At 45.7% G+C, this 12,348-nt stretch overlaps 1 protein-coding gene across 4 annotated transcripts in view; it reads right to left on the reverse strand.

Annotated features, from left to right (window-relative positions):
- The window catches only part of CACNA2D3 (calcium voltage-gated channel auxiliary subunit alpha2delta 3), a 948,786-nt gene that overhangs the window by 430,589 nt on the left and 505,849 nt on the right, over positions 1–12,348 (reverse strand). For all 4 annotated transcript variants that reach the window (XM_073010036.1, XM_073010035.1, XM_073010037.1 and 1 more), the window contains one exon: positions 4,825–4,914. In XM_073010036.1, coding sequence (XP_072866137.1) covers positions 4,825–4,914 — 90 coding nt within the window. The remainder of the gene's footprint in view (positions 1–4,824; positions 4,915–12,348) is intronic.

Below are 12,348 nucleotides of genomic sequence, written 5' to 3' on the forward strand. Positions count from 1 at the left end.
ACAGCCTTGTAGCCTGGTCTTATCAACAGGTTGTTCTGGAGGGGTTTTGGGGAGACTGCATTAAACACAGCCTTCGCACCATTAAATAAATCCAGCAACAAGCCAAGGCATAAAAGTAATCTATGCTTCAGGTCACAGAAGCTTCAGAGGGGGAAAAAAACCCCAGAATGCCCTAGGGCCATCATTGTTCATGAACTCATTTGAAAACATCCTGGAAAAATTTTCCCAAACACATGGAAAGAAAGAGAGGAAAAAAGAAGCTATCTGAATAATGCGGATTCGAATAAAGAGCTGCCAGGAGCTGTTTATTTAAAAACATTACTTTCCTCTCTGGTTGAGTCCCTGGTATTCTCTGCTGCAATCTGTAGTTGGTGAATTTTGAAGAATGCAATTAAATTCAAATGCTTTGATGAGTAATATCTTTTCTCTTCATATTTGTCTAAAACTTTTTTTTTATTGAATAGCGAGAGTGATGAAAGTGTTTTCCATAATAATAACAATGACAAGGGCCTGATGATGAACTACAATTAGCTCAGTGATTCATCAGTTAGCAGTGAAATTTTCAATGCATCCTGACATTTAGAGCATTTGGTTGTGATTAACAGTCTTTGAAATGTCACCGAATTTTATTTAATTGGCTAAGAAAAAATTTTAAAAGGTAATCACTGCAAAGATCACATTCATCGCCAAAAACGATAATTGCAGTTGTCACATGACAAGGTAGATGCTAACTACTGTAGCAAACTGGCTCTGTGTTCTGACAGAATCTAATGAAAGCAGCAGAGATCAATAGCTCGAAGGGGCTTAGAAGTTTATTTGAATGCTCCTTTCAAAGCCATTTGTAACAACAACTGCAAGCCTTTAAGTCATCTGAGCAAACACCGAAACTGAAATGCAGGTAACTGTAAGACAGAATTAACTCCATTTAATTATAATAACCTCTGAAACATTCTAAGCTCCAGCCACAATCACAATTTTAAGCACGTGCGCGTGTGTGTGCATGTGCATGTGTGTTAGAGAAATAACTTTTTATTTCATATTGACTTGCAAAGGTAGGCATAATACACGGGAAGATAATAATATCACTTAAAGGTCATATTGATGAAGTAGAAAATATTAATAGATAAAGCTTCATTTTCGTGGGAGATTAACCACCTCTGTGTTTGTCAAAGAGTTTTGCTATTTAAAAGCCCACTGGCAAGAGATGATATGAAATGTTTTGCCCTATGAGATAAAAGTGCACTCAAACAAAGATAGTGCTAACCACCAACCAATCTCAAGCAGTGACATTTTGTAACATTTATCGTTGTGTTCTTTTTTTTTTTTTTTTTTTTTTTTTTACGAAGTCTCACTCTGTCACCCAGGCTGGAATGCAGTGGCATGATCCCAGCTCACTGCAACCTCTGCCTCCCAGGTTCAAGCGATTCTCCTGCCTCAGTCTCCCAAATAGCTGGGATTACAGGCGCCTGCCACCACGCCTGACTCATTTTTTTGTATTTTTAGTAGAGACGGGATTTCACCATGTTGGCCAGGCTGGTCTCGAACCCCTGACCTCTGGTGATCCACCCACCTCGACCTCCCGAAGTGCTGGGATTATAGGTGTGAGCCATCGCGCCTGGCCTATTGTGTTTTTTAAAAAACATTTATTCTGCTTTTTGCTTTCCAAGATCTACATTCAGCTTATCTGGTTATCTGACTGACCAGACTCCAGAGGTGTTTTTTACAAGGGTATAGAGGGTTTTCCTGTTCAAAAATGCTTCCTTCACAAAGATTCAGGGTAAAAAAAGTCCACTAGGTGTTGGTGATTTCTCTCGGTCTTAGTAGTCCCTGTGAAAGTGTGAATACACCTTCTTGGAGTATATAATGATATTATGCCCCAAAATATGGCTGGTGAGCTGTAACTTCTAGAAGATGCCAATACGGAGATGATGATATGATAAAGTGTTCCTGGGTTAGTAAGCGTGGGTAAACACATTTTTAAAGGTTTGTTCACTGCAGGACTTCTCAAGGCCTTTGATATGCGCAAGTATCTTGTGAGTCTGCAAGAGGAGGACGGCATCTCCCCACCTTGACCACAATCCCCATGTGGGAGTACCTTGGCAGGGCAGCATTAAACTGGGCATGCTATGGGAAATAGTGTCTTAGAGGGGTCTGAGAACAAAGGTGATAGATGGAAGGGATAGACAGAGAAAGGGTACCAGGGCAAGGAACACAAAACAGAGGAAGATGAAGGGCAGCAGACACTCCTGAGGACTTGGGCAAAGACAACCAAAGCATTTGTAGTGGGAGCTGTGTCTAGAGACCTGGGGTCTCAGTGGTCACAGCGGGCACTTCTCACCCAGCTCAGCACTGCTGAACGGGATCCAGGTCCTGCCTCATCAGGTTGATTCTCAACCCCACGAGAAAGGGACCACCAGGCCCACCTCATGGGTGTGTGACATGCACAGCTGCACAAGATCACACTGAGAAAGCTCCACACGTGGTTCAATGTTTTGCTGCCATTACCTTAAAATTCTCAATCACTTTCAACAAGAAATCCTGCATTTTCATTTTGCATGGGGCCTTGCAATTTACATGGCCAGTGCAGGGCAATTCCTATCCCCATTATACGGATGAAGAAAATAAGGGTGAGACTGAATCACACTTCTGCCACACAGCAAACTCTGGCTGAGTCGGGCTTCTCAGCCCAGCCTGCCTTACTCCAGGGGCCACAGACTTGACCATACAACCATCTCCTAACCCTTTCTCCTTCACCACTTAGGCCAGAGAATAGGGAAACAGAAATTCACTGCAGGGCAGCCTTCCAAACAAGGGACTCCACAGGTCAGAGAAGTCTCCCCCGGTTCTGACCACTAGGTTTTTGAGATAAAATGAGAGTGATTTTTCAAATTGTGACAAGTCTTTTCAATATTACTACCTGGAAAGAGCATGCTGAGATGCAGAGACCCAAGCCCTAAGAAGGCACCTGCCCAGGTTTCAAACCAGAATTTAAAGTGCAGCCTAGTCCTCTGTCCTCGTCGGCTGTGTCACTAAAACTATTACTTTGCTGTCAACAGACAGGTACTGTCCAAAACACGGACTCTTACATAAGTGTTTACATCTTGTAGCCAACAGCCCCTTGGAGCTCATGAGGTGACAGGGGCTTTGAATTTGTACTGAGGAAGTTGACTTGGCACCTTCTCTCCTTATTTTTCTCTTCTCCCCTGCAGTCATGACACTGGCTCAGGACTGAGATCTAAATAGTCATCTTCATGGCAACAGGTATTATTGGTAAAACAGAGTCTAGAAATTAGGGCCTAGCCTTTCTTGAGAGGCCAGTATAGCTGAGCAGTAAAAACTCAAGTTTTGGAGTCAGGTGTAACTAACCCACAATACAAGTTATGCACTGTGGAGTGAATGACTCACCTGCCTGGGCCTCTGCCTGCTCACCTGCAAAATGACAACAGCCTGACCTACAGAGCCGCCTGGAGACCAACAGCAGCAAGGCCTTGGGAGCCTCTGCTGGTCTCCCAGCTCCTGCTTGACACCTCAAGGTGATGTTGCTCCATGTAGTGCCTGTTTGTTCTCAGACTATCCCATGCCTTCTTCCTGCAAACCACAGCTCTCAAGCTCCCCAACAGTTTTGACAAGGATCATATAAAGGGGAAAGGAAGCAAGGAAGGAATCAAGGTATTTCTAAGCAATTTCTCTACACTCTCAGGGGATAGGCATTTTCTGGCTATAACTGTGTCTCCTCCATAGTTCCAGCTTCCACAGGTCAGATCCTTCCCTCTATGGTCACAGTTCTTCTTGGGTAGCCTCCTCCCCAGTTCTGTTCCCATTTGAATGGCCACAGTGACTCGGCTCTGATGTCACCCCTCCTGCCTATTGTACCCCCTGCCCTACAGAGGAGATGCCTCCTGCTGATGCTAATCTGTGGATTGCTTCATTCTCGGGTTTCTCAGCTTTTCCATCCCTTAGGCCATCAATTGCCTGAATTAAACTCCTACTATTTAAAATACCTTGAGTGGTTTTTATTTTTCTGCTTCTTAACATCTTCATTGCTATCTCCCTAGTCCAAGTCACCATTTTCTTTACCTAGCTAACTTAACGTCCTTGCCTTCCTATAGTTGCTTCTAAATACAGCAGCCCGAAAAATGCTATTGAGTTCAAGATTATGTCATTCTCTGCCTAAACCCTCCAATGGCTTTCCACTCCACACAAAGTCAAAGGCCTCATTAGTGTCTCTATGACGCTACTCAATTTGGCTCCTGCTGCTTCCATGGTTTCATACCCTAGCACTCTCTCTTCCCCATTCTGCTCTGGTTTGACCTCACTGGCTGGCACCTGGTTCCCTAGATGACTTAAATGGCCAGCCAATCTCACTCTCCCATCCCATGCTGCAGATCTGCTCAGTGTCAGCCACAGCTGGCCCACATTTTATTTTTATATATATATATATATATATATATTTGTTTTGTTTTGTTTTTGAGACGGCGTCTCCCTCTGTGGCCCAGGCTGGAGTGCAGTGGCACAATCTCGGCTCACTGCAAGCTCCACCTCCCGAGTTCACACCATTCTCCTGCCTCAGCCTCCTGAGTAGCTGGGACTACAGGCACCTGCTACCACGCCCAGCTAATTCTTTGTATTTTTAGAAGGGACGGGGTTTCACTGTGTTAACCAGGATGGTCTCGATCTCCTGACCTCGTGATCTGCCCACCTCAGCCTCCCAAAGTGTTGAGATTACAGGCCTGAGCCACAGCACCCAGCCTGGCCCACAATTTTTTAAAACAACACCCATCTATTCTCCAGGGGATGGGAAAGGCAAATCAAAGAGGAACTTACATCACTCAGAATGTTGAAGGCCTCATTCAGAGCTATATCCAACATTCCAATTCCTTTGGCAAAAAGTTTGTCCAGATGCTCCCTGAAGTGCTGAAACAACAAAGCAGAAAATCCATTAGTGTCTGTCCTGTTATGTGAAACACCAACCCTGAATGAATTAGATGTATGCCATGGCAAGACCAATGATTCTCAGATCCAACCAGTCATAATTTACTTTTTCCTTCTACATTTCAAAACATAAGAACCTACTCAATGTAAAATTCACCTTCAATATTCATGGTTTAGCTTCAGTTACAGTTTAGGAAGAAAATCAGTTGAACTCTGGTGAAAAGTATTTAATTCATCTAAAATTGCCACTTTCCTCTCCAGTTTCATTGTTGGTGACTCTTTTCCTCTCCTACCCCTACTCTCCCACTCCTGATCACATTCAGGACTCTGCATATGCACCCCTCCACTGGGAACCCACTCTCAATCCATTCTCTGGCTCTCCTGCCACACTCTCTCCCATCCACTTTTCAAATCTCATATGGCCATAACCCTCTTCTCAGACCACCAGCCTCTGCGACTAGCCTAGAATGCTTCCTTTGCGACTCCATGCTGCCATCAGGTACTCAGGTCCACCTTTCACTGAGCACTGCATAATTAAACTCTGTCGCCACCCAAGACTGTGACATTTCTTAAGATACAGTATTACTCTGTCTTCATGTCTACCATAGTATGATACACACAGAAAGTTCTCAGTAGATAGCTCTAAGGAGCAGCGATAAAGACTGGATGACAACATGAAAATACGATTATAACAAGAGAGACACAGGCTAGAAATCCAGAAGAGCTCCAAGGAATAAGGAGAACGGGAGTGAGGTTCTTCCAGAGTAGGCCCTAAGACCCTTCTGGCTCTGCAGAAGCTCAGCATCAGCTGGAGATTAAAGGGGACAAAAGAAAGTAAATGCGAAACCCCACACATTTCTGTTTCCCGACAAAGGGGCAAGAGCGAATTCAGGCTCATGCCCAGGAACAGGTCAGTGCACACAACGCATGTCCAGGAACACATGCATGTATGAGTGACCCAAAAGCTCACACCCAAAGCCCACACCCACGGTGGCACCACGGCCTGCCTTTGCTTTCCAGTCACTGCATTCTGAACCCCTTGCTGTTTCTATTGAAATGGATTATTCTCTCCCCAAAGGCATCCCCACTTTTGTCCGCTGGGGAAACTGGCTGGAGGAGTCACCAGGAGGGAGAGGAGCAGGAAGAATGAGCTCATGGAAAATATCCATCTATGATTTACTTGCTAAGGAGGGCTTTCTTTCTCTTACCATGCCCTAAGACCCAACAATGCCCCAAGCATGCCATCAGCACTCAGATGGTGAAACCCATTCATGATGTGTCTAACGGGCCACACTTAGGACCCCCAAAATGATCATGGAATCAAAATGGATCATAGACACAAATCTTAGGGCATGCTGATTGTTCTAAGATGCTGTTCTGTCTCTCCCTGGGTCCCCTTAGAAGCAGTAGGAGCCCCCAGTCATTGAGATGGACAGAAGATCTGCTGGCAAGATGGTGCCAATGTGAACTCCAAAGTTTGGGTGGGTTCTTCATGGTAAAAAGGTTTGAATGACACCTGGGCCTAACATGAATCGAGGCTGAATTTGAAACTGGTGTCTCACCTCGGGCACATATACAACCCACAAGACCCTCTTCCCTGGCCCGCTCCACTTTCATAGCAACCTTGCCTGCCCTCTGGCCCATCAGAGCAGCCACCATTATTGAAGCCTACCTGGTGTTAGGCCCTTAAAAAAATACAGTGCAACTGAGTCTTCATGACAATCATGTGAGGTTCCATCATGCCACTTTACAGATAGAGAGACTGAGGCTGAGAACTGTGTCCAAATACACACACCACCTAGTTGCCTGGCCCAGGTTTCAATCCAGGTCAGCTTCACCTACTCTAATACCCTTCTTCTTTCTGCTGTATACCTGTTGTTTCTCTAAATTAGCAAAATAAAAGTTGTGGGTTTTTTTGGTTTTTTGTTTTTGAGCATCTTGTATGCCAGGCACTTGCCATGGGCTTGACATGTACCTGGGCAGTCTGGCTCCAGAATGTTCACTTTAATCTCTGCTCCTGGGTGGGAGCTAAGTCTTCAGGGGATGATCAAATGGCTTGAGTGATGGGGAAGGGGAATGCTGAGGGCCAGGGAACTAGGCAAACCTCAGGGCCAGGAGCCAAGCTTTGTGCTTCTCTTTTCTTCCTGCCCAGTTCTCAAGGCCCATCAGGATGCCAAGTGCATGGCAGGTCCTCCAGGAATGCTTGGTGAACAAATCTAGGCAATTAACCGGGTCTAAGGAAGCCAGGCGTCCCAGCTGCAGTTGGGCAGGAGGGAAGTCTGCCTTCATCAACAACCATCCCCCCGTGGAAATCAGGATTGTGACCACCGTGAGGACTTAGGCTCTGAAAGTGTCAACTCGCCATGGTCCCCACACCCTCCTGCACCCACCTAGGGATATGGAGCATGATGAAACACCTATCGCACAGTTCACTGAGAGGCTGGTCATTAACTGGCCCTAGATTCACAAAGCTGTGGCCAGACTCTGCCTTTACAAGTTTATTCTATTTGCCTGATGTCATTTCCGCCAAGTGCCTTTAATTGTACTCAGTCATGCAAGTTAACACAGCATTTTTTCTTTTTTCTTTTCTTTTTTTTTTTTAGACAGAATAGTCTCACTCTGTCGCCCAGGCTGGAGTGCAGTGGCGTGACCTTGACTCATTGCAAGCTCCGCCTCACAGGTTCACACCATCTTCCTGCCTCAGCCTCCTGAGTAGCTGGGACTACAGGCGCCCACCACCGTGCCCGGCTAATTTTTTGTATTTTTAGTAGAGACGGGGTTTCACCGCGTTGGCCAGGATGGTCTCAATCTCCTGACCTTGTAATCTGCCCGCCTCAGCCTCCCAAAGTGCTGGGATTATAGGTGTGAGCCACCAGGCCCAGCCTACACAGCATTTTTTAAAATAACCTGCACAACATTTAATTTTTCTTTTCATCTATGTGTAGCTTATGTGGCACTTCAGGCAATGGTTGATTTTTTACAGTTGGACATTTAGATCAAATGTAACAACATGTTACAGAGTTCCCCTTAATTAGCTTTTATAACAACGTCAGTTGTGAATTTGATTCTTCCTGGTACATATATTAGATGGAAAAACTATTTTCTCAAGTTAAGGACTCCCAAATGATGCCACCGATAAAGGACTCTCTGTGTTTCTTTCTCTCTCCTCTCTCTCTCATGTCCAAACTCCCTCTTCTCCTCCTCCACACCCTGAGCCAGATCACCAACCTCGTCTTCGGAGCTGCATTTAGCCCTCTGCCCAACTCTCCTACACAAAACCAGCTCTTGTCTCCCAGGGAACTATCTCCCATGATGTGTCCTCCATTAAGAGCTGCTCTGTCCAGTTACGTAGCCTTGAGCCACACGTAGAATTTACATTTAAATTTAATTATCAATAAAATTACCTAACATTAAAAATACAGTTCCCCAGTAGTGCTAACCTCATTCAAGTGCTCATTAGCCACATTTGGCTGGTGGCTACTGCACTGGACACTGCCAATTAATGAACATGGCCATCACTGCAGAAAGTGCGACTGGACTGCACTGACCCAGAGACAGGGGTTAAAATGGACCTTCCTTCCCTCAGGCCATGGACTAATGGTGAGTCAGAGGAAGGTCTAAGGCCTGGACCCAAGGACATGTGTGAGTTTTGCCTGCCCAGCATCAATTCCCCTTCTTCTGATTTTCCTTCTCTTCCACCAACCCATAATTCACATGATTTGAGAGAAGCTAATGTCTCTCTCCCTCCCGCCCTCCCAGATCAAGAAGTGGGACGATTTATCAGACCTTTCCAGTCTATGAATTCCACCCCAAGGGCCACAGTCGTGCATGGGCAGTGAGCCAATTCCTGGACTTCTGCCGGCATGTGGGAGGAAGGACTCTCTCTTTCCATGCGGATTGCTGAGAGGAAGCCTAGGGCTGCCAGCAATCATCCTGCCACAGCACAGGAGGTGCTCACCTGAATGAAGGTAGCAGCCGCCAAGAGCAAAGCCCACATGGAGGAGCCAGGACAGGATGGCGACAACAAGGCTTGAACCCCTAGATCCAGGAATGCCTGGCCTTTGTATTGGCCTAAGTATTGGTAAGAGAACCAATACTTTTGCTCCTCTGCTTAACCAGTTTTAGCTGATGTGGGCCACTTAATTGAAAAGATCCCTTATGATTACTACAACTAAACCAATGACCCTGGCTGCCGAAACCATACCTCATGAACGCTTCCCTGCATTAAAATGATCTTCCTCTTCTCCTCTATGCCCTTCTTCCCCTTCTTAATCACAGTCATTATACAGTGCGATCCGTTTACCACGCCTGTGCTAGACTGAACACAGCACTTTATACACAGCAGGCTCTCAGTGCTCAAGGCTTTAACAGCCGGTGCTTTGACGACCCATGGCACGGAGGAATTTGTGATTTTGCTGATGATCAATCCCAACCACGTGCACCCCAAGGGTCGTGTCTGGAAGCGAAGGAAGGGGTCTGGCTGACTGCCCTGCATCGTCTTCATCACTACAGATTTCTTTTTCTCTACTCCCAGTTGTGGTCATTGTAAGATCCAGAAATTGTTATGTTTACTGCCATCATATCATTGCTATTGTGTAGAGGCAATTGGTATACACGCCCTGTGAACTCAGGTTTAAAAAAAAAAAAAAAAAAAAAACTGGCTGGCACGGTGGCTCACGCCTATAATCCCAGAACTTTGGGAGGCCGAGGCAGGCAGATCATGAGGTTAAAAGATCGCAACCATCCTGGCTAATACAGTGAAACCCCATCTCTACTAAAAATACAAAAAAAAAATTAGCCAGGCGAGGTGGCAGGCGCCTGTAGTCCCGGCTACTCGGGAGGCTGAGGCAGGAGAATGGATGAACCCATGAGGCGGAGCTTGCAGTGAGCCAAGATTGAACCACTGCATTCCAGCCTGGGTGACAGAGTGAGAGTCCATCTCAAAACAAACAAACAAACAAACAAAAAACTGAACTGGGGGTCAGGAGACTGAGTTCCAGTGCTGATTATACCATTTACCAACTGAACCCCCAAGACAAGTGGCTTTAGTTCTCTGGCTTCAATTTTGCCTGCTGTGAAATGGGGATGGGAAAGCACCTGAGTAGTGGGTGGGGTAGTGAGAGCATCAGTGCCCCTGAACAGCACGCAGGACTTCCTTCCAACTCCTGCTCTGACATTCGCCCTCTCTACAAGCCTGAGTAAGACACTGCCTTATCTGTGCCTTCATTTCCCTCTGATACTTGGGGATACTGAGTTGACTTCTCCCTGGGGGACCTGAAAAAAGAAGTCATCTGAAAGAATTTTGGTGACAGAAAAAAAAAAGTGAGACTTTCATTTCATATTCACTAAAAGAAAGGACTGTCTTCAACATGTGAAAATTAAAACAGACTACATCTCCAGCATTTTCTATGGCCACTTTTGGGTTGCAACTTTATAATCTAATAGACCTTAAAAAAGGACTTATTTTGCCTTTCAAGGGCCAGGTTTGCTTAAATGGATAGAGACATGTAGCTAACTTCACTGACCCCAGGACCCAAGTACCTCAAGGGCACAGCTATAGAACAGAAGGCTCCAGATCACCCAAGTCAGGGAGACGCTCAACAGCTGTGTACCAAAAGGTGGCCAGTTCTCATTATTTTTCTCAATTAAAATAAACTGTTTATTGGAAATGGTGACAGTCCCATTTTATTATTAAACCTCAATAAAGGAGGAGGAGGGTGGCTCTTTATCTTTGCTTCAGGTGACGCATGCAGCATATGCTGCTGCCCAGGAAAAACCCTTGCTTCCAAAGCAATTAGTGCAGCTTAACGCCTGGGGAGATGAGCCCACGCCGACGCCACCGCTCCCTGTGCCCGAATGCCAGCAGCACAGCCACATCCGCTTATCTCTGAGAATCAGCCACAACGTTCAGGCCAGCGGAGGATCCCGGTAAAATAAGCCTCTCCTTCACCAGCATTCAGTTTAGTTGAATCATACTGATGACTCTCTGTGATCATAGCAATCATGTTCTTTCCTGTCTATGTAATTATAATAAACACATTTGAGTCCTTCCAATCAAGAGCAAGGTGTCAAATGGACATCAGTGGACAAAACAAGCCCTTGAGAGCTGGTGGTCCTGGCTGGGAGTACAGCCGCTATTTGGAAGGAAGGCTAATGGCTATCTATCAATGACACCCATCAGGGTCATTCAAATACTGCAGACATGAATTTCGTACCCATGTTGCTGCAGCAACTCCCCCATGAGAAGGCTTCAGAAATCGCCTCACCAAGTCCTCCAAGGGCAGCCAATACTGGCAGAGTGACAACTGTATGCCAGGCACCTCATGCTTTTTGTACATTACTTTGCTTGATCCTCCTAACACCCCTAAAAGAAAGGTACTATTACATTCTTATTTTACATGTAGGCCAAGGACACTAGAAAGCTCAAGACAGCAGAGTGGGTTTCAAAGTGCTGAGTCCCATATCTGAATTTCTATGCAATAGGGCCCCTTCCCAGCGCCCAGGGCCCAGCTTTCTATTTCCCTGATAAAGTACAGCATGCAGGTGGGTGCACAGACTTTAGGTTCATGTGCAAAGCTAAGATCCTGTGCAGGGCTGGTTTTGAGGGGATGTGACATATGCAGTGGCCCAGGGTCCCATTTTCAGAAGGACTCAGTGTTTGATTTAATGCTTTGCTACTATTGTCCTGAAATTCTTTATAATTGTATTTTTGAATCTGTGATTTGTAAGTGAAATCCCATGGAGCAATGGAGCATGCCTGTGAGGAGACACCTGAAAGATGGTGTCTGTGGCTCCTTGCCACCCTGTTCGCATGCAGCACAGAATTCTGGTGTGCCACTACAGTGCAAGTGTCTCAAATGGACTTCATTTTAATAGATCACTTTGCACTGTGGCTGTCAGGTAGCTCAAGCTCACTGTAAAATTAAAATTAAGGCACTAAAGGTAAGAGTATTCTGTAGAGCCTCTTTCATTTTCAGTTCTATCAGTAGACAGAAACAGGATTGCCTGCTTTCTCCTAAAACAGAGATGTGGCTCCTATCAGCCTAATGATGAGCAAGATCCCAACAGCCGTGTCTACCCTATTCTGATGCCAAACTCCTCAGTGAGACTTCCAGATAAGGCTCACAGGGTTCTGTGGTCCCACTACTACTGTGTTCCAAGCCCAAAGTGCAGAAGCCCATTTTTTCAGAGGCTCGAAGTGTGCCTACACCTGTCCTCCCCACTGATTTGGATATTACACCACAAGATTATCTGATATAAATCTGGACACCTCCTCTTGATTTAATTCCTCTGACAACACACGCACAACCAACCCTAACCTCAACCTGGGACGAGTCTCCCATATTCCTGTTTAGTCTGAGAACTCCTTTGGCTGACTTTTAGAGCCTCTTTGGGGCAAATCTCTCAGGGATGTTA

Source organism: Chlorocebus sabaeus, chromosome 22 (genome assembly GCF_047675955.1).
Source record: "Chlorocebus sabaeus isolate Y175 chromosome 22, mChlSab1.0.hap1, whole genome shotgun sequence".
Classification (NCBI taxonomy): domain Eukaryota; kingdom Metazoa; phylum Chordata; class Mammalia; order Primates; family Cercopithecidae; genus Chlorocebus; species Chlorocebus sabaeus.